The sequence below is a fragment of the Suhomyces tanzawaensis genome, assembly GCF_001661415.1.
Source record: "Suhomyces tanzawaensis NRRL Y-17324 unplaced genomic scaffold CANTAscaffold_10, whole genome shotgun sequence".
NCBI lineage: Eukaryota > Fungi > Ascomycota > Pichiomycetes > Serinales > Debaryomycetaceae > Suhomyces > Suhomyces tanzawaensis.
This window is the reverse complement of record NW_017963645.1, coordinates 241,946-259,249: the sequence shown is the minus strand read 5'-3', so window position 1 is coordinate 259,249 and position 17,304 is coordinate 241,946. Positions and strand designations below refer to the sequence as shown.

General features: G+C 48.1%; 8 protein-coding genes across 8 annotated transcripts; 4 read left to right on the top strand and 4 right to left on the bottom strand.

Moving 5' to 3' along the window:
* Window positions 1-604: 604 nt before the first annotated feature.
* On the bottom strand, window positions 605-1,528 carry ADE1 (phosphoribosylaminoimidazolesuccinocarboxamide synthase; the record flags this gene model as incomplete). Its single annotated transcript, XM_020210754.1, has 1 exon — window positions 605-1,528. One exon carries the CDS (start codon window positions 1,526-1,528, stop codon window positions 605-607), a length of 924 nt encoding a protein of 307 aa, XP_020061838.1.
* A 1,508-nt stretch (window positions 1,529-3,036) lies between these two features.
* On the top strand, window positions 3,037-3,405 carry CANTADRAFT_58016 (uncharacterized protein; the record flags this gene model as incomplete). Its single annotated transcript, XM_020210758.1, has 1 exon — window positions 3,037-3,405. The coding sequence occupies one exon, from the start codon at window positions 3,037-3,039 to the stop codon at window positions 3,403-3,405; it is 369 nt and encodes a 122-aa protein (XP_020061837.1).
* A 528-nt stretch (window positions 3,406-3,933) lies between these two features.
* Window positions 3,934-6,954, top strand: MSH2 (mismatch repair ATPase; the record flags this gene model as incomplete). Its single annotated transcript, XM_020210751.1, has 1 exon — window positions 3,934-6,954. One exon carries the CDS (start codon window positions 3,934-3,936, stop codon window positions 6,952-6,954), a length of 3,021 nt encoding a protein of 1,006 aa, XP_020061836.1.
* Window positions 6,955-7,661: 707 nt separating this feature from the next.
* YDC1 (alkaline dihydroceramidase) lies at window positions 7,662-8,561 on the bottom strand (the record flags this gene model as incomplete). The annotated part of the gene is made up of 1 exon (XM_020211319.1): window positions 7,662-8,561. The coding sequence occupies one exon, from the start codon at window positions 8,559-8,561 to the stop codon at window positions 7,662-7,664; it is 900 nt and encodes a 299-aa protein (XP_020061835.1).
* Window positions 8,562-10,044: 1,483 nt separating this feature from the next.
* CANTADRAFT_92587 (uncharacterized protein) lies at window positions 10,045-11,688 on the bottom strand (the record flags this gene model as incomplete). The annotated part of the gene is made up of 2 exons (XM_020211964.1): window positions 10,045-11,172; window positions 11,278-11,688. 2 exons carry the CDS (start codon window positions 11,686-11,688, stop codon window positions 10,045-10,047), a joined length of 1,539 nt encoding a protein of 512 aa, XP_020061834.1.
* A 1,201-nt stretch (window positions 11,689-12,889) lies between these two features.
* Window positions 12,890-13,669, bottom strand: MET16 (phosphoadenylyl-sulfate reductase (thioredoxin); the record flags this gene model as incomplete). The annotated part of the gene is made up of 1 exon (XM_020207072.1): window positions 12,890-13,669. One exon carries the CDS (start codon window positions 13,667-13,669, stop codon window positions 12,890-12,892), a length of 780 nt encoding a protein of 259 aa, XP_020061833.1.
* Window positions 13,670-14,859: 1,190 nt separating this feature from the next.
* On the top strand, window positions 14,860-15,294 carry CANTADRAFT_24283 (uncharacterized protein; the record flags this gene model as incomplete). The annotated part of the gene is made up of 1 exon (XM_020207071.1): window positions 14,860-15,294. One exon carries the CDS (start codon window positions 14,860-14,862, stop codon window positions 15,292-15,294), a length of 435 nt encoding a protein of 144 aa, XP_020061832.1.
* Window positions 15,295-16,516: 1,222 nt separating this feature from the next.
* CANTADRAFT_92585 (copper transporter family protein) lies at window positions 16,517-17,095 on the top strand (the record flags this gene model as incomplete). The annotated part of the gene is made up of 1 exon (XM_020211963.1): window positions 16,517-17,095. One exon carries the CDS (start codon window positions 16,517-16,519, stop codon window positions 17,093-17,095), a length of 579 nt encoding a protein of 192 aa, XP_020061831.1.
* Window positions 17,096-17,304: the final 209 nt, after the last annotated feature.

Below are 17,304 nucleotides of genomic sequence, written 5' to 3'. Positions count from 1 at the left end.
ATCATCAATGTCTATCATGAACTATTGGCCACCTGGTAGCATTAACTTTTCCAACTTCAGCAAAGATCTACATTCCAAGGCAAACCGTGAGCCTACCTGCCCAAAAAGGTAACAGTAATAGCCAGGATCAGAAAGGCTCGCGGTTCTAGTTTTGAATAAGCTTCCGGGCTCGCTTCTGGAGATAATGCCCGAGAATGTTGAGTCCGTTGCCGCGGGCCGGGGCTCAGACCACGGAGGCTTGATTTAGCTATTATGTTAATTTAATCAAATATCATCTACCACATGGTAGTCTACAGCAGATTGGACGGTTACGGAGTATATTACAGTATCTGAATAGGTTTCAAGGAGTTGTACGGAGGCCACCAACCCTTTGGTTGGCATGTTACGGCACATAACCTCTGCAGGAAACTCTTGCTGTCGTGAGCTGCGAGTTACGGAGGTGCAAAAAAGTTGTTGGCTGTTGGGTGAATTTTGTGGTAATTTCATTCTCTGGTCTGCAAGTGCTGTTAATCGATTAGTCCAGACTACATCAACTCATTAGCCGCCGGCTAGTGGCTCATCTTGAGTTTGTGCTCTATCTATAGCAATGGATCTCTGCACAAGATTAGGCCCATTTTTTGCCAGTTAAGCTTTCATACGCTTCGATGTACTTCTCCTTGGATTTGGTGATCACCTCGTCGTCCATAGACACGCCATCCTTACCAGCAATGCCGTTGGAAGTCAACCAATCTCTCAAGAATTGCTTATCGTACGAGTCTTGTGACTTGCCCACGGCATAGGTGGAAGCGTTCCAGAATCTGGACGAATCTGGGGTCAAGACCTCATCAACCAACACCAAGTTATCGTCCTTGTCCAAGCCAAACTCAAACTTGGTATCAGCAATGATGATGCCGTTGTTCTTGGCGTACTCCTTGGCCTTGGAGTATAATTCAATGGCCTTCACTTCCAACTTATCGCACAACTCCTTGCCGACGATCTGTGCTGCTTGTTCTGGAGAGATGTTCTCGTCGTGTTCTCCTTGTTCAGCCTTGGTGGATGGGGTGAAGATAGGTCTGGCAAACTCCTGCGACTCTTGCAAGCCCTGCTCGACAGTCAAGCCATGGACCGTGCCCTCCTTCTTGTACTCTTTCCAGGCAGAGCCGGTAATGTAACCTCTGACGATCACCTCCAATGGAATCAATTTGAGTTTTCTGACTAAGAGTGATCTGCCTGACAATTGAGCCTTGTACTTAGGCTCGGACAACTCCTTGGGCAACCTAGCAAAGAGGTGCTCATCGTTGTTGTCGGACAATATGAGATGGTTTGGAATGTTTTGGGCCAAGAAGCTGAACCAGAACTCAGACAACTTGGTCAAGATCTTGCCCTTGTCGGAGATCCCGTTTTGCATGATAACGTCGTATGCTGATATTCTGTCTGTAGCAACAAACAACAAGGTTTCTTCATCCACAGCATAGATATCTCTGACCTTTCCCCTGGCAATCAATGGGAGAATACCGTCCAAATTGGTGGAGTGCAATGATTGGCTCATGATGTTGTGTAGTAAGGATGTTTTCTGTACCCAGATGAGGATGTGGATAGTGCTGAAGGTGTGTTAAATGTTTTATTTCGACTCAGATGAGGTGGGTGGTAGATAGGCGCTTATAGTAATTTGAGATCTGACTCGGGTTGATTAGATCTATATGCAGGAGGGCATGGGGTAGGTGTGCGGAGGAAATGTGAGAGGATGTTTACCAGACTAGTACCTTACATGGCAAACCAGTGGGCTACTAAGGACGAGACTATGTTGGATGGTAATACAAGCTCGTGTAGATGCAGAGGATTTGTCGAAACTTTACGTGGTTGGTAATTGCTTACGTAATCATCTTACCTCAGACTGTGGTGGATCGTAGTGGATACTTAAGTCACAGGCAGGACCCTCACATTGAGTTGATGTTCGCGTCCTAGCTCCCTTGATCTGGTTGGCTACCAGTTGCAATTTTCTACTATGTGCTCTTTTAATCACTGGGCCTTTTGTGGCATGAAATATTTACGTGTATGCAATTGACAGCTCGTGTTTGCATCTCACATAATATGGTACCTGAAAGAAAGGGGCGTGTTGAGATTTAGACGCAGCTGGCATTTGGTGCGGAGAATGTGATTCCCCAGATGAAAGCAATTAATAGAGGCAACGAGAGAGAGAATTGAAGAACAAAAGCTGCAGCATCAAGTGACTGTGAACTTGTTAAATATTTCAGCCACTGGCTATGTCCACCATGCTTTTCTGTGACCAAGCACGACAAATTGAACAAGTTTCCCTTACTTGAACATTGTTTCCTCGTTCAACTTCAATTCTCTGGGATTCGGGGTCATTAAAAGTATTTTTGGAAAGGGTTTCGAAACTCACCCTTCACACCAATCTGCCAATTCACGAGGTTGGCACTTGAGTAATTAGCTCAGCAACACCACACTCGTCACTGCCCCTATTTGGTAGACGTGGTTGTGCCTAAGCCTTGGTGAAGCGCGCTTTGGCACATGTTCCACTTTCAACATAGTTGAGTGAGCTACCTTACGTGACACAGAAGTAGACGATCTTAAACCAATTGAGACCCCCTGCTGTGGTATTGCATAGCGTCTAAACTCCTATTCTTGCATCTATTGTCAATTTTGGACCTTTGCACTATAGTTTTCGGCACCGATCGTGAATCAAAATGAGGCTTAAAACCCCGATTTCGTACAGCAAAATCCTGATGGTCAGCATGACGATTGACGAACCGTTTGAGTTTGAGGAGCAGGGGGTTTCTGAATTTGCATGCGCCGAGTCCGAGTCTCGCCTTTAAGCCTCTAGCTCCTCGGGTGTGGCAATTGATGACTGTCGACTCGGTCATTCCCATACGCACTGACGAGATGCATGAGCCTTCTATTATTAGTGATCGGAATGGACAAATGTGGAAGGCGATGGTAAGCAGCTGAAACAGGAATACCTGTCGGCGTGTCCTGAGTGGTATAAATAGTGAATCGCTTACCCACTGGCCCTATCCTACCACTACAATCAGAAAAATGTTTGGATTCCACGAAGATAAACACGAACAAGTCTACGGTGAACAGCACGAGGGTAAGTTCTCTCACGAATTGTTAGCCGGTGCCGCTTCTTTCGAAGCCGCAAAGCTTTTTGAAGACAGACAAAGAAGAGAAGGTAAGCCTGTCAGCCACAAATTTGCCAAAGAACTTTTGGCTGGTATTGCCGGTGCTGAAGTCGACAAGTTGTTCGAAACCAAGGGCTTGGACTACTTGGACAGAAATAAGGCCAAGAGACAAGCCGAGGACTACGCTCGCGAGAACTACGACAACCATTACGGTCAGGATGAGCAGTGGCACCCAGACTCGCGTCCTCCATTTGACTACGGGTCTGACAAATATAGATACTAAATATTGTAGTAGATAGAGAATCCAAGTGCTAGATTCGATTGAATTTACAATACAATTACTGAACGAATGAAAGTGACGAGAGGGGCTGTTGTAGCGAGAACCAAAGTGATAAACTGACGAGTTTAATCGTGGGGGATTGTCAATCACAGAGGAAGTATTATTGTATGAGCGACCCAAACAGCTGACGAGGCTCTGGCGATCACTCAGAGGAGTGTCCGGGCGAAGTCTGTCTGAGGAGTTAGCCAATTTTTCATTTCCAAGACCCACACACAGTGTGAGTCACCGCAACCAGCACTTCCTAGGCCAACCCTTCCATACTGTACTCACAATATCCCTTACGCTCCACCGTCAAATAGCTGCAATCTAGCTGCAATATTGCAACCACGCCAAGCTTTGGCCCGTGAATTTGTAGCACTGGTTATGTCATGGTGTGCACACAGTTCTCGTCTATGTGCACTCCTCACCACGCGTACGCGTACTTATATATTTATACTGCCATATGTATTCTAGTATACCTACCACTCCTCCATGTCCAGCACCAGGCCTGACCTCAAGTTCACGGACACCGTGGATGAAAGACTGTACTACCGCAAGTATGCCAGCTTGCCCCCTAAAGATGCCTCCACCATCCGTATCATCGACCACAACAACAAGGACTACTTCACAGTGTTGGACCAGGATGCAGACCTCATAGCCGACTCCATCTACAAGACGCAGTCGGTGATTAAGTACAACAACTCCAACAAGAACAGATACGTGACTATCTCGCCTCAAGTGTTCACCAACAACGTGTTGCGGTTCTGCATCATCGAGAGACACTTGAAGGTGGAGGTCTACAGCAACAAGACGTTCGAGCTCATTTGCGTGGGAACGCCAGGCAACCTAGAGAGCCTAGCCAACGAATATGGAGTCAATTTGGAGGGCATGTTCCAGGACTGCTCAAACCCCATTGTGGGAGCCATCAAGTTCCAACAGGCAGGGGCCGCCAAGAAGATCGGGGTGTGCTTTGTGGATAACTCGGACTCGCGCATCCATATGTCGGAGTTCGATGACAACGACTTGTTCTCGAACCTCGAGAGCTTGATCTTGCAGGTAGGGGTCAAGGAGATCGTGCTACCCTCCAACTACCAACCAGGGCAGACCGACAACGAGGTCACCAAGTTGTACCAAGTATTGGACAAGATCGGGGGCATCGTGGTCAGCACGGTCAAGTCATCGTTCTTCTCCAGTAAGGACATTGAGCAGGACCTAGCTAAGATCGTGGTTTCTGACACCCACAAAGAAGGAGAGGAGACCAACATTGAGTTAATCTTAGCCTCCAAGGGCATCAGCTCTGCAGACCACGTCTTATCCTTGTCTTGTTGCAATGCACTCATAAACTACTTGGAATTGTTGGGCAGCGAGGTTTCCAGCTCCTTCACAATTGATCAATACAATTTGACTTCGTTCATGAAGCTAGACTCTTCTACAATGAAGGCCTTGAATATATTCCCAGCCTCGTCCGCGCCATCAGCTGCCATGTCGTCTTACTCCACCACTTCCACTGTCAGCTCAATTTTCGAGCTTTTGAACAAATGCAAGACCACTGCAGGCTCTAGATTGTTATCACAGTGGTTGAAACAGCCCTTGACTAATTTGACTAAGATCGAGGAAAGACAACAGTTGGTTCATCACTTGATTGAGGATACAAACTTGAGAATTTATGTCTCCCAAGACTGGTTGCCACAAGTTCCAGATATCAAGAGGTTGACCAAGAAGATATCCAACGGGCTCAACAAATCCGTGTCAAATGAGAACAAGAAGTTAGAGGATGTAATTAGATTGTACCAATTGGTTCTTGTCATTCCTAACTTGGTGGAAATGTTAAAAATGACTGCAGAAGAATTGAAAGAGACCAACACGGACGAGAGTACTCAAATTGCTCAACTAGTGGAACAGTATTGGCTCAATCCTATTACCAACAATTATACTTCGCTTTTGAAATTCAAGGAGCTTATTGAAACTACAATTGACTTATCACCATTGGAATCCACTTCCACCCATGATCTTCTCAATACCGATTTCAATATTAAACCCGAATTCGACGAATCGTTAATCGAAATCAATGATAAGTTACAAGGAACATTGGCTGAGATCAAAAATCTCCATAACGAAGTTGCAGACGATCTCAACATTGATTTGGATAAGAAGTTGAAACTTGAAAAACATGTACAACACGGATGGTGTTTCAGAGTCACGAGAAATGATTCCGTAGTGTTGAGAAACACTGGTAATAAATACAAGCAACTACAGACTGTGAAAGCAGGTGTGTTTTTCACTACTACCCAGTTGTCCTCCTTATCAGAAGCATATTTGGAAGCATCAGCCGAATACAATCAGAAGCAACGTGAATTGATAAAGGAAATTTTGTCTATCACCTTAACATACAATCAAGTATTCTTGAACCTTTCTTTATCAATTGCAAACTTGGATGTATTGAACAGTTTCGCCAATGTTGCCATTTTTGCTCCTACCCCCTTTGCAAGACCAAAGTTACATCCATTGGCTCTGAGTAATGACAGTCCAGAGTTTGCTAACAGAAGAATCCAACTTGAGCAATCTAGACACCCAATTCTTGAAGTTCAAGACGATATCAACTTCATAGCTAATGATGTCCATCTCTCCAACGCACCCGAAGACAAAGGCAAAGCTTTTGCAATCATTACCGGTCCAAATATGGGAGGAAAGTCTACCTATATTAGACAAATTGGTGTTATTTCTTTAATGGGTCAAGTTGGTTCATTTATTCCTGTCAGCGAAGAAAATGCCACTCCAGAACTCCCTATTTTTGATGCAATCTTATCTAGAATTGGGGCTGGAGATTCCCAACTAAAGGGCTTGTCCACCTTTATGATTGAGATGTTGGAAACATCGTCAATCTTGGCAACTCTGACTCACAACTCATTAATTATCATCGATGAATTGGGTAGAGGTACATCAACATATGATGGTTTTGGTTTGGCATGGTCAATTCTGGAACATTTGATCACTCAAAAGAACTGCTTCACTTTATTTGCAACCCATTTCCATGAGCTCACCGAGTTATCGTCCAAGTATTCCGATAAAGTAGAAAACCTTCATGTTGTGGCCCATGTTGAGAAGGAAAGCGATTCTAAGGAGGATGACATTACATTGATGTACAAAGTTGAACCCGGTATTTCGGATAAGTCATTCGGAATTCATGTTGCTGAGCTAGTCAATTTTCCATCTAAGATCATCAACATGGCAAAAAGGAAAGCATCCGAGCTTCAAAGCTCCAACTTGAATGAAGAAGATAAATTCATTCAAAATAAGAAAACGAAATGTTCTCAAGAAGAAATCAATGAGGGCGTTGGCCACTTGAAGAGCATTTTGAAGAAATGGAGAACAGAGTGTTATGATGAGAACACAAGGACACTTAAGCTTGATAGTGCAGGTTGCGTCGAAAAGTTGAAGAGCATGGTTGAAAGTGACTTCAAAGACTTGATCAAGGAAGACAAGTTGATCAACGAAGTAATGACCATGTTGTAATGGGAATGGACAAGAGTACTGGTGACTGAATTACGGAAAAGAACATATTGAGTGAGTAAAAACCTCGTATATATATTATGGAACATAGTAAATTTATCTAATGAGTATTGACTTTCAAAGAAACGTATTGTATACCATAATTTATTTATCGAATATTGACTTGATTGCAACGGAAAAGTTATCATGTAAACGGTGATTACTTCCTGTACAGCACATTATTCTGATTAACTACACTCAAACAGATTTGACTGAGATAACCCTCCACGACTACAGACTTTCCAAAAAAATGCGTTGTATGGGAGTAGATAATCTAGATCTAGTCTATAGCATTCACAAGATAAGTGCTTCGGGGCTTTCTATATTTCTCACATTCGTAGAGTACTCATGGGGATTCTAGGGTTTTCGTGTGTTTCTGGGGAATTGAGTATACATCCAAGGTTGAAAGGTATTGGGGCTGGTCCTGAAAAACAGGGTCCAAGCCGTAGGGTAGGTTCTGGCTACTTGCAAGGGTTGATTCTGGGCACTTGGTTAAAGGGCATCCAAATTTCACTGGGAACGTCCAACATCCGGAATAGGTATGAATCATAGCACTTCCTGAGTCTATCAATTCTGTCTATCTTCCGAGATTTGGACTTTCAGGCTCAAAGGATCAATCTGTACCAACTATTTCAGGTTCAGTTCACGACACCAGAAATGTAGGACATTCATCACTGCCGGGACTCGCTGTAGCTCTCGTCGTGCTCAGCCAAGCCCTTGACGGCCTGGTGCCGCTTCAAGCCCTCCCTGTCCACCAACGACACGATGGGAAGCCCCCAGACCGTCTTGAACTCGTAGTACCGATCCGTACCGTTCAAAAAGGTGCGCAAGAACTCCAAGTAGATCACGCAGAAATACACCCCTGTGCCAGTGAAAATGTGCCACCATCCGTGGCCCTCTAGCACGAAGCCGTAGGGCATTCCCCAGCTGCGTCTAACACCACGCACCAAGGAGCACAAATGGATGTCCATGTTCCACAACACGTAGCCCAAACCAAAGAATCCGATACCCAGCACGGCACAACGATTCAAATCCTTGCGAGCCATGGCGTCGGGGACGTGAGCCAGCGCAAGCAGGTGCGCCTTGTAGATGATGGCAGCGTTCAAGAGCCCATAGGCAGCCTGGTGGAAGGTAGGGTCCTGGAGCCAGAGGTATACTGCGGTTAGTACGAGCGCGCCCGTGGCGGTAGCGACACCCACCCACGCAGCTTGGTGGCGCGAGCGCCCCTCGCTGTACACCGACCAGAACGGAATACAGGTGGCATAGATCATGGGCAACTCGTCCAACAACTGGTACTGGTATCTCAAGGTCATGTGGAACAACCAGGAGCCGATTCCCACCAAGAGGAAGCCGAGGCCCGTCAACACGAAGCGGAACTCGAGCTTGTTGGCGTAGGTCTGGTAGATGTAGAACGAGGCCAATGCCATGAACACCGCGTTGGTGGTGGTATTGAGGGCCTCAGCGATGTAGTGCGACACCACGTAGTTTTCCTCGCACCAGTCGATGGTCGCGGTGGGGGGGCCCCAGTAGCCGATTTGTTCGGGGGGGTAGGGGACTGCGAACGGGAGCATAGGGTGGAGAGTATTGATAAGAGTGCTGGTGAAGTGGTAAGGCAACTGGTGAAGCTGATAGGTTATCGGAAGCTGGTTCGTGCTGTTCGCCCGAGGCTGGAGTGCGGATGGTTAGACTTGCTGAAGACGTAGACCGGCTGAAGACTTAGACTTGCTGAAGACTTCTCTTAGACTATGGAAGGAGTGGCTCGGTGGTCCAAAGAAGGAGACGGTTTTGCTTAGAGGATGTTCTGATCTCAGCTTCGAGGCAGTATGCTGAAGCTGTGGTTTGAGTGTCAGTGGAGCAGTGATTTGACGTCAGTTGGAGCTAATTCGACCCAGTTGTGCTGGCGATGGTCTCCACGACTGTGGTAATGAGCTGACAGCTAATTGTCTGCAGAGACTTTTGTCTGAGCACTGCTGTCTTGCAAAAGACTGCTGGATCTGGTAATTGAGTCTGGTAGACTTTTGTCTGAACCAAATTGAGGGGTTTCGATGATGGACTGTCTACTCAATGAATGTGCGAGTCTCCACTACTTATAATGCCGTCACGAATCTAGACTGTCGTCAGTGGCGAAGTGTGGGTATAATTACGAGAACACGAGGCGATTGTGGTAACAACAGCCTGGCACTGGTGGGTTTTTGAGGAGTGGGTTCGATTGCTGGCAAATCAAATCCGGGGCGATATGCAGGCAGCGGATAGCCAGATCCCCGGATAAAACGGGCACTATAAATAGCGCCACCACGGGTGGTGTGGGAGGTGGCGTGGCAGGTTGCGTGGCAGGTTGCATGGAGGTTGTATGCAGATGCGTAGCAGGTTGTGTGGGCGTGGCAGCCACGGATGGTTCGGTTGGTGACCGTTCCGAGTGCTGCAGGGTGTCATCTGGTTCGGCATGCGCGCGCAAGTACATGTGTGATTATATGCATCGGATTTATGTCTATGTCAGTGCGAGGGGAGCTAGCAGGTGCTGGACGATAGCCAGGTGATAGGATGGAAGCGTGGACTCCAGCGTACTGAAGAACTGGACTAATGGCCAGCTTGACAGTTTTGGGATATTCCAGCGAAGAATCCACAAAATTGAAGTACTGGACCAACCAACGAAGATAGGCGTCAGCCCTACCAGATTGAAGACTGGCCGTTCGGAACTGAATTCTGGGCCAGGTGGTTCTAGGAAGTCCGTATTGGTCTTTTGGGCCAGGAAAGCCAACCAGTTCTTAATACCGTGTAAAACAAAACTGGTTAAACAACGTAGATTCGAACCAGCTATACCAAATACATATTTGCTGTCGTATGGTAGGCCACACCGGGGCAAATATTCAACTTGCCAGTTGAATACTGGATAGTGGTGGCCAACCAGGTGATTTCAGGAACTGGTGAGTACATTGCTGGTTTTCAATGATGACCGGGTGGACACATTCCCCATGGATATTGATCCCTGTTTGCTGGCTTTCACCGTATCGACTGATCAGCAACTGACCATGCAGTTGTTGTTCAGCTTGTGCTTCACTGCACCACCTCCCCGTGGCGATACCACTCCAACCAGCACTCGTCGTTCAACGGCCGTGTGGTGTAGGTGTCCACCATCACCATCTTCTCCTCATCGGTGGTGTTCCTGCCCTGAGAGCTCTCACCCATTCCGATGGGGTTAGCGGGACCCTCGCTAGCGCGGCCGCTAATTTCGCACCAGTCGCTGCACAACCGCGACTGGTAGTGCCAGTAGAGGTTGGCCACTGCCAACTTCATTTCGATCAAAGCCAAGTTCATACCGAGGCACATGCGAACACCCTTGCCAAACGGCATCATGAACTTGGTCTGGCGCTTGATACGGGCCCGGAACTCGTCTTCAGGCTCGCCTTCGTATGCGAGCCACCGCTCGGGAATGAACAGGTAAGCATCGGGAAAAACCTCGCGCTGGCGGTGCACCGAGTAAGGCTGGCACGAGATGGTGGTACCTCTAGGGAGAGCAACGGTGCGGCCCCCGCGCACCGTCACCAGGTAGGGACGGTCCACCACCCTAGGCTCAGCGCCTGGAATAGAGGTGTGCACCCGCGAGTTCTCGTCAAGCAACGCGTTCAAGTACGGCAAGGTATCGACTCTTTCCAAGTCGTCAATCACGGCGTCGCTACTGCCAGGAACCCCAAACGCCTCGCGCAACCCGTCCACAAGCCGCTGCTGTTTCGCGAGATTCGCAGGCCGCGACAATTCGTAAGTCAAGTAAGTGAGCTGGATGGCGGTGGTTTCGTGGCCTGCAAAGATGTTATCCGACAAGAACGAGTAGGCTGCACGCTCCTTGTAGCCATGCTTCTTCAACGCTTCCAATGTGGACACGTTGGCGGTGGCTGGCACCGCTGGCACGTTGTTTTCCGCGTGGGAATAGATAGAGAGCTGCCAGGCCTCGATTTTTTGCGCGGCCTGCAAAATAGTGGTGCCAGCAGCCCAGTTCCAGAGCCGGGGCATCAAGGTGGTCCAGAACCCCATCAGAGCCACCTGGCGGTGGCTGATGATGATGTGGCGCTTGTCGGGACGCAACAACAAGTCGGTGCCGTTGGAAGCACCGAGCTCGAACGCCAGCACCACGTCCATCGCCAACGACGCAAATAATGAGTACACATCGATGCCTAGGTTGGTGCGCTTCCCCAGACGGTTGAACCACCGCCCGTCCTGGCTGGCGTGGCCCTTGCCGTGCTCGTTGTGCACGCACCGTGCGTTAATCACGTCGGGAGCCCGTCCCGACACCGAGGAGTCGTCCACCGCCTGCACCAACTGGCCGATTTTCTCCACAAGGTTTGCGCGGGTGGTGTTCTTGGGCGAGAAGATAGCCAGCTTGCTATACAACGCAGTCAACACCCGTTTGTACCGCAAGTGCACGTCGTTGGCCAAGCTGGAGAACATGTTGGGGTGGCCGTGGTTGCCAAACTGGCCATAGAACTGCGATTTGGGGAAGTTCTTCACATAGATATCGTGGAGATATTTGGGGTCTCCATTGACACTAATCTCATTTGGTGCTACTACCACCACATTCCCGTACTGCAAGTGGAGCTGGTGCACCGAGGAAATCCACGAGCGTGCGCGCTGGCCGTGCAATGCTCGAAGAACTGACACTCGGTTGAGGTAGGGCCCTGGAATGTGTCGCAAGGGCGAGAGCATCAACGGGTACACCACGAAGTAGTAGGCAAGCACGCCTGCCCACACTGCAGTGAGACATTGCCACGGCTGGCTGAGCACGAGGTGTGCGAGTTGGAGTGCTAGTTCGTACAACATGGAGAGGATGGTGAGATAGGGCTGGGAAGGAGGAGGGTTAAGTAGCTGGCGCGGAATTTGTTGGGCCGAATCAGGCGCGGAATTTGGTGATAGGAACTATACTATGCAATCGGCCGGCATGGCAGGTAGGGGTAATGGTTGGGTGGCTACAATAGCTGGGCCAGCTACGATAGGTGTAGTAGCTACGAAAGATGTAGTAGTGGGTTATGGCTTCCAATATTTCTGCCATTTCTTGCCTATCTCTTGTCCCATTCCTTTATATCTACCTGTCATTCTCCAATAACCTTACTTTCCCCCATCAACGACTGGCTATCGGTGCGCATCCCCACAAAGACGGAACTCTCGATTTCCGTCCCGATCTTGTCGGCCGGTGCTTTAGTTTAAGCGTCCCCAAAGAGACTGTCTATTCCGTGACCATTGCTAGATTTGGCAACAGGCACTTTCCGCCCCATTGGCCGTTTTGGCTAGAGAGACTCATCCTGTCCTTACAGTGGATTTCTAATAGACGGAAAACGGAATTTCTGATGCTAGTGTTGGCCCCTAAAGAGGAGCACCTGCGTTCTCTGCCAGTGGGATTTGGCAAGAGAAACTCTCTCCGCCCGTCCCCTACACTAGTTTTGGCTAATATCCTCTTCCACTCTTATCTAGTCCGACCAATGAACAGGAGATCAATACATCCACCCCACAGCCATAATTGGCCCTTATTCATAGAGAATCTATTCTAATGTTATCTTTAACACTACCTACCTACAATATTCTCTGTGACTCACTACACCAATTCCGTGCGAACGTCTATTTATCCATGGATAATCTATATTCTGGGCATTGGCCCAAGGCTAGTGTGGAACTGCGGCATGGCGTGTCCTGGACACCCACCATGCGCAGGAAAACTCTTCAGAGCATTAACTCTTCAGGGAAATGATAACTTTTCAGAAGCTGTGGTTGAAAACGAATTTTTGCTGAATTTCCATGTATTTTCAAACCACATCAATCACTGTAGGTGGAAAGCAAGTTGGGGAAGCGAGGTACTGGAGTAACGACTGGTTACGAACCGAGTGCAAAGTGCAAACTGGCGAACTCCACCAGCTCACGTCTTCGTCCCCTGGAGATACTGCGAAAACTGCGAGGTTACGTGAATGCCACACTCCGTCTTGGCCTGGCCCTTCCAGCGTCCTGCTCTCTCGTCCTCACCTTCTGCCACAGCCACCGTGGAGTGCCAGTCGCCAATGGACTTATACCCCAAATCCAAAAGAACATTGTACGGCACAGTGTGGGTGTCCACATACTGCTTGACCCGCGCAAAATCCCACTCGCACAACGGGTTGATCTTGTAGATCCCCGTCGCCTCTTCGTACTCCACGACTGGTAACAGGCCTCGCGCTCCTCCCTGGGACTTGCGTCTTCCTGTGAGCACCGCAGCCACCTGGAGGTCTTTGTAGGCACGCTGTGCCGGCTCTACCTTTACCAAAAAATCGTACAAGCTGTCGTTGGACTCCCAAAGCTGGTCGCCATGCTTGGCAACAAACTCCTGCTCGGAAGAAGTGCCTTTGGGTGAGTAGGTGTGGATTTTGGGGTGATACTTCTGCTGGACACTGGCCACCAAATCGTAAGTCTGGGGGAAATGGTAGAGGGTATCGATGAAGATCAAGTCAATAATGTGTTGTGGGGCCTGGAGCTCGCGTGTGAGCTTGGCAATGATGTCCACGGTGACTAGTCCCGTGAGGCCAAATGCAGTGGTCTGGTAGAGTCGCGGGAACGTGATGTAGGCCCATCTGATGATTTCGTGGGGTTCGAGACCCAGAAGCGTGGCGTTCAAGTGGGCCAAGTGGGCTGGCGAGAGGGTGACGGGGTTGGAGGGACTGGTCATAATGTGATCTTCGATTTTGTGAATTTGAATCTGAGTTCTAGAATACTGTGAGTATTATCTGGTGAAGCCTATTGGTATCTGGAACACTAGTTCTGGGTGATTCTGGCTAATAGTGCAGTACTGGAGTAGATCTCTGGTTAGTGCGAGTCTATTCTTGATCTTCTGGTGTTATTGCCTGGCTGTGATTTGACACCTGGAACCGTTGCTGTGCGTTGCTGTGCGTCTGAGCCGTTGTGTTCGCTTTTGTAGGGGTTAAACACGAAAGAATAGCTTTTCCTGGGAAGAGAAGGTGGTGGGCTCGGAATAGTGATGAGTGTATGGGGAAGTCGTTGGTAATAGCAAACCTGCTATTGAGTGGTTGGGCAGTGCCACGTGATATGGTGCTATGATTATTGGAACCCTCACGTGTCGTGCATGTGACTGCTGGTAGTGTTGAGTCACGTGATTATCCTTCCCCCCGCGCGGTTCGTAAACTGCTGCATGGAGCCCCCATGGGTTGTGGGCGTGGTTCCGGAAACCACCATGTTGCAATCGGCGAATACGAGCCGGCATCGTCCACAGCAAGCGGCAGCATACGAAGCAGTGCCCCTCGGGTCTAGAAGTATTTTTTGGGCACCGATTGTAGCATACGATAATGATCCTAGCGATGAGGAGGAGTGGGGGGATGTGGAGGTTTCGGGTGTATGGGTAGGAATTGTCAGGCAAAAATGGCTTTGGGCAGGGAATGGTAAGATGAGTATCGTGGAGGAGAGGATTCAGCAGGAGGAGATGCAGGATCGGATGGTGATTTTCAGGATCAGAGATGGTTCCATGGCTATTTCATGGCTATTTCAGTACTCCGGGTCATCTCCCAGAGAATTGCAATAATCCCAGAATATTATATTCCCAGCCACATCAGAGTAGCATTCTATTAGTATGACAGATTTCACCTTCCCCCAGATAGACATTCCAGTCCCCCACGCCCATGGCTCTCCCAAAAAGGCAATTCTTATCTCCAGACCTTCTCGTATTACGCACTGTGGTCCTGCTGCGGAGACTACGGAATAACTGCCGCAGTACCCCTCTGCTCGTTTACGAGTGGCCATGTAGGCTTGCCCATGCTACGAAGATACGAACACCAGTTTAAATAGCGTGGGGGTTCCTTCCTTCCATCACTCTATTGCGTCTGTTCTTATCACATCCAGACCATGATGCCGTCCATCCCTCCTATTAGTCCCATCCAACAACCCTCGGCCATCATCTGCAACCAGTGCCACACCCAGCTCCTGGCTCACCATCCAGCATTGCAAGATGACACCAACATGCTCATCAACTACACTCCAGGAGACCTCGCGGTGCTAGACGAACATATGCTCATCATAAAAGTGTACTGCGTGATGTGTCCAAACCCCATCGGGTTTCGAGTTATCAGCTTTGTCCACCATCAGGTGGAGTGCGTGGCACCGGAGCATGCCGTGAGTGAAAGCGTAGGCATAGACCTGTTTGTGAATAAGCTCATTTCCATCGAAAATAATGTTAACCAGAAGTGCGCCCAGTTGCAGTACCACCACTTCATGGAGGAGCACAAAGACATGATAGGCAAGCTCTGTCTCGACCACCAGCACATCACGCGGATTGTAGGGTGAGGCGAGGGAGATGGAGACGGAGAGAAGTGGAGAGACTGGAGAGATAGAGAGAACTGGAGAACTGGAGAGACGGAGAGAACTGGAGAACTGGTGAGACGAACTGGTGAGACGAACTGGTGAGACGAACTGGTGAGAGTTGGTGAGAGTTGGTGAGAACTGGTGAGAACTGGTGAGAGTTGGTGAGAACTGGTGAGAACTTATGAACTAGAGAACCTATGAACTAGAGATCCTATGAAATGTGGTCCTGAACTGGTGATGATGGCCTGATTCCTAATGCGGGTATGAGATTTTGATGTCAATGCTCGGAAGAGCCCTACTTTTTACATGAAGGAGAAATACCCCGAGAATCCACAGATGCCTGAGTAATGATAATAATGCCCTGGAGATTAGCCTCCCAATAACGAACATCGTAGCTATGAAGCCAATTATGACCTTTGGTGGAGATACTGCCATATAATGACCTTTGAATATACACTTTCCCTAACCTTGAGCAAATAAAAGCCTGAAATAGACCCTCTGGACCCTGATACGCCATCTCTCGATCTTCACATAAGCCTCAGATCTACATAATGAGCCTCAGATCTAATATACTAAGCTTCAGAACAAAAGGGATATTATCGTCTAGGTAGATGAGCAAATGCTTCATTTGCGAGTCTCGTTTCAGTGCCAAATCGCACACATGGACCCTGGATTCTAAATTACTTTACCGGAGTCGGGTATCTAGAAAAAGACATCTATTTCTCCAGTAATATTGGATTCACTGGCAGGATGTTGTTAGTTTCAGCTGCTTCGTTTCCAATCCGTACCACCGAGGGGTCCGCTAGCATGAACACCAGAAACATCACCGGGTTCTTTTAGCGATCCACCTGACAGATAGATGGGCTTTCTGGTATGATTTGTGTTACATCAGACCTGTCCCGGCTCTCCAACATCGTACCATCCTCTCGTAATTGCCAAGATATCAAGCAATTTTCCATACCATGAGCACTTTAATTTGCTGTTCCAGCAGTCGTATATGATAAGAATGGTAAATTTAAATGCTCGCCAATTTAACATTTAAGTTTTCTAGATATGATTTTTCTAATCTCTAGCTTGGTTTTTTGTATAAATAGGGTGGCTAGAACCCTCCTAGAGATGTAGCAACTCATTTTCCACTCTACCAATGTCCGCTATTTCCTACGATCCAATTCCCGATTTTGGTGCTTTTGATGCCGTCAGCAAGATGGACATGGGAGGCATGGGAGGCATGGCCAAGCCAGCCCACGCCTGTAAGATCTCGATGTTGTGGAACTGGTATACTGTTGACTCCTGTTTCATTGCCAGATCGTGGCATGTCAAGTCCAAAGGTGCTTTTGCCGGCTCTTGTATTGGTGTGTTCTTCCTCGTTTTCGCAGCCCAGTGGTTGCACAGGTTCTGTCGTGAATTAGACAACGCCATCGTGGCTCGTCGTCGTCAGCAAGCACTCAACGTCGTGGACACTTCATCGGAAGACTCCAAGACCAAGTCATACCCATCGCCTCTTGGTTCCAGTCCAAATCCATACATTTACACCCTTTCACACAAATGGTTATTTTTCAGCCAGCCTAACGACCTTGTTCCCAGTCCTTTAGAGCATGTTCTCAGATCTGTATTGTACACGGTGGAGTGGGGATTATCCTATATCATTATGTTGTTGTTCATGTACTACAATGGGTACATCATTATCTCGTGTATCTTGGGTGCTCTCTTCGGCAAGCTCGCCTTTTCTTATAATGAGCCACTCACTTGCAACGACGACGAAGACAGAAAGTGCTGCAAGTAAGGATAAGCACCAAACCAGTTGAATTCAGCGAATGTACGAACTCCAGGCTTGTTAAATAGACCTTCCAAAAATTATTCGTGGATTGTTAGCGTACCATGTTTGTTAATCGGCCCATGATGTTGCCAAGGAGAATGGTGACCTTTCTTTAGGAATCAACGTTGACCATTATATAATATTTCGAAAATGCCTTGTTAATCAAGTCTTCAAAT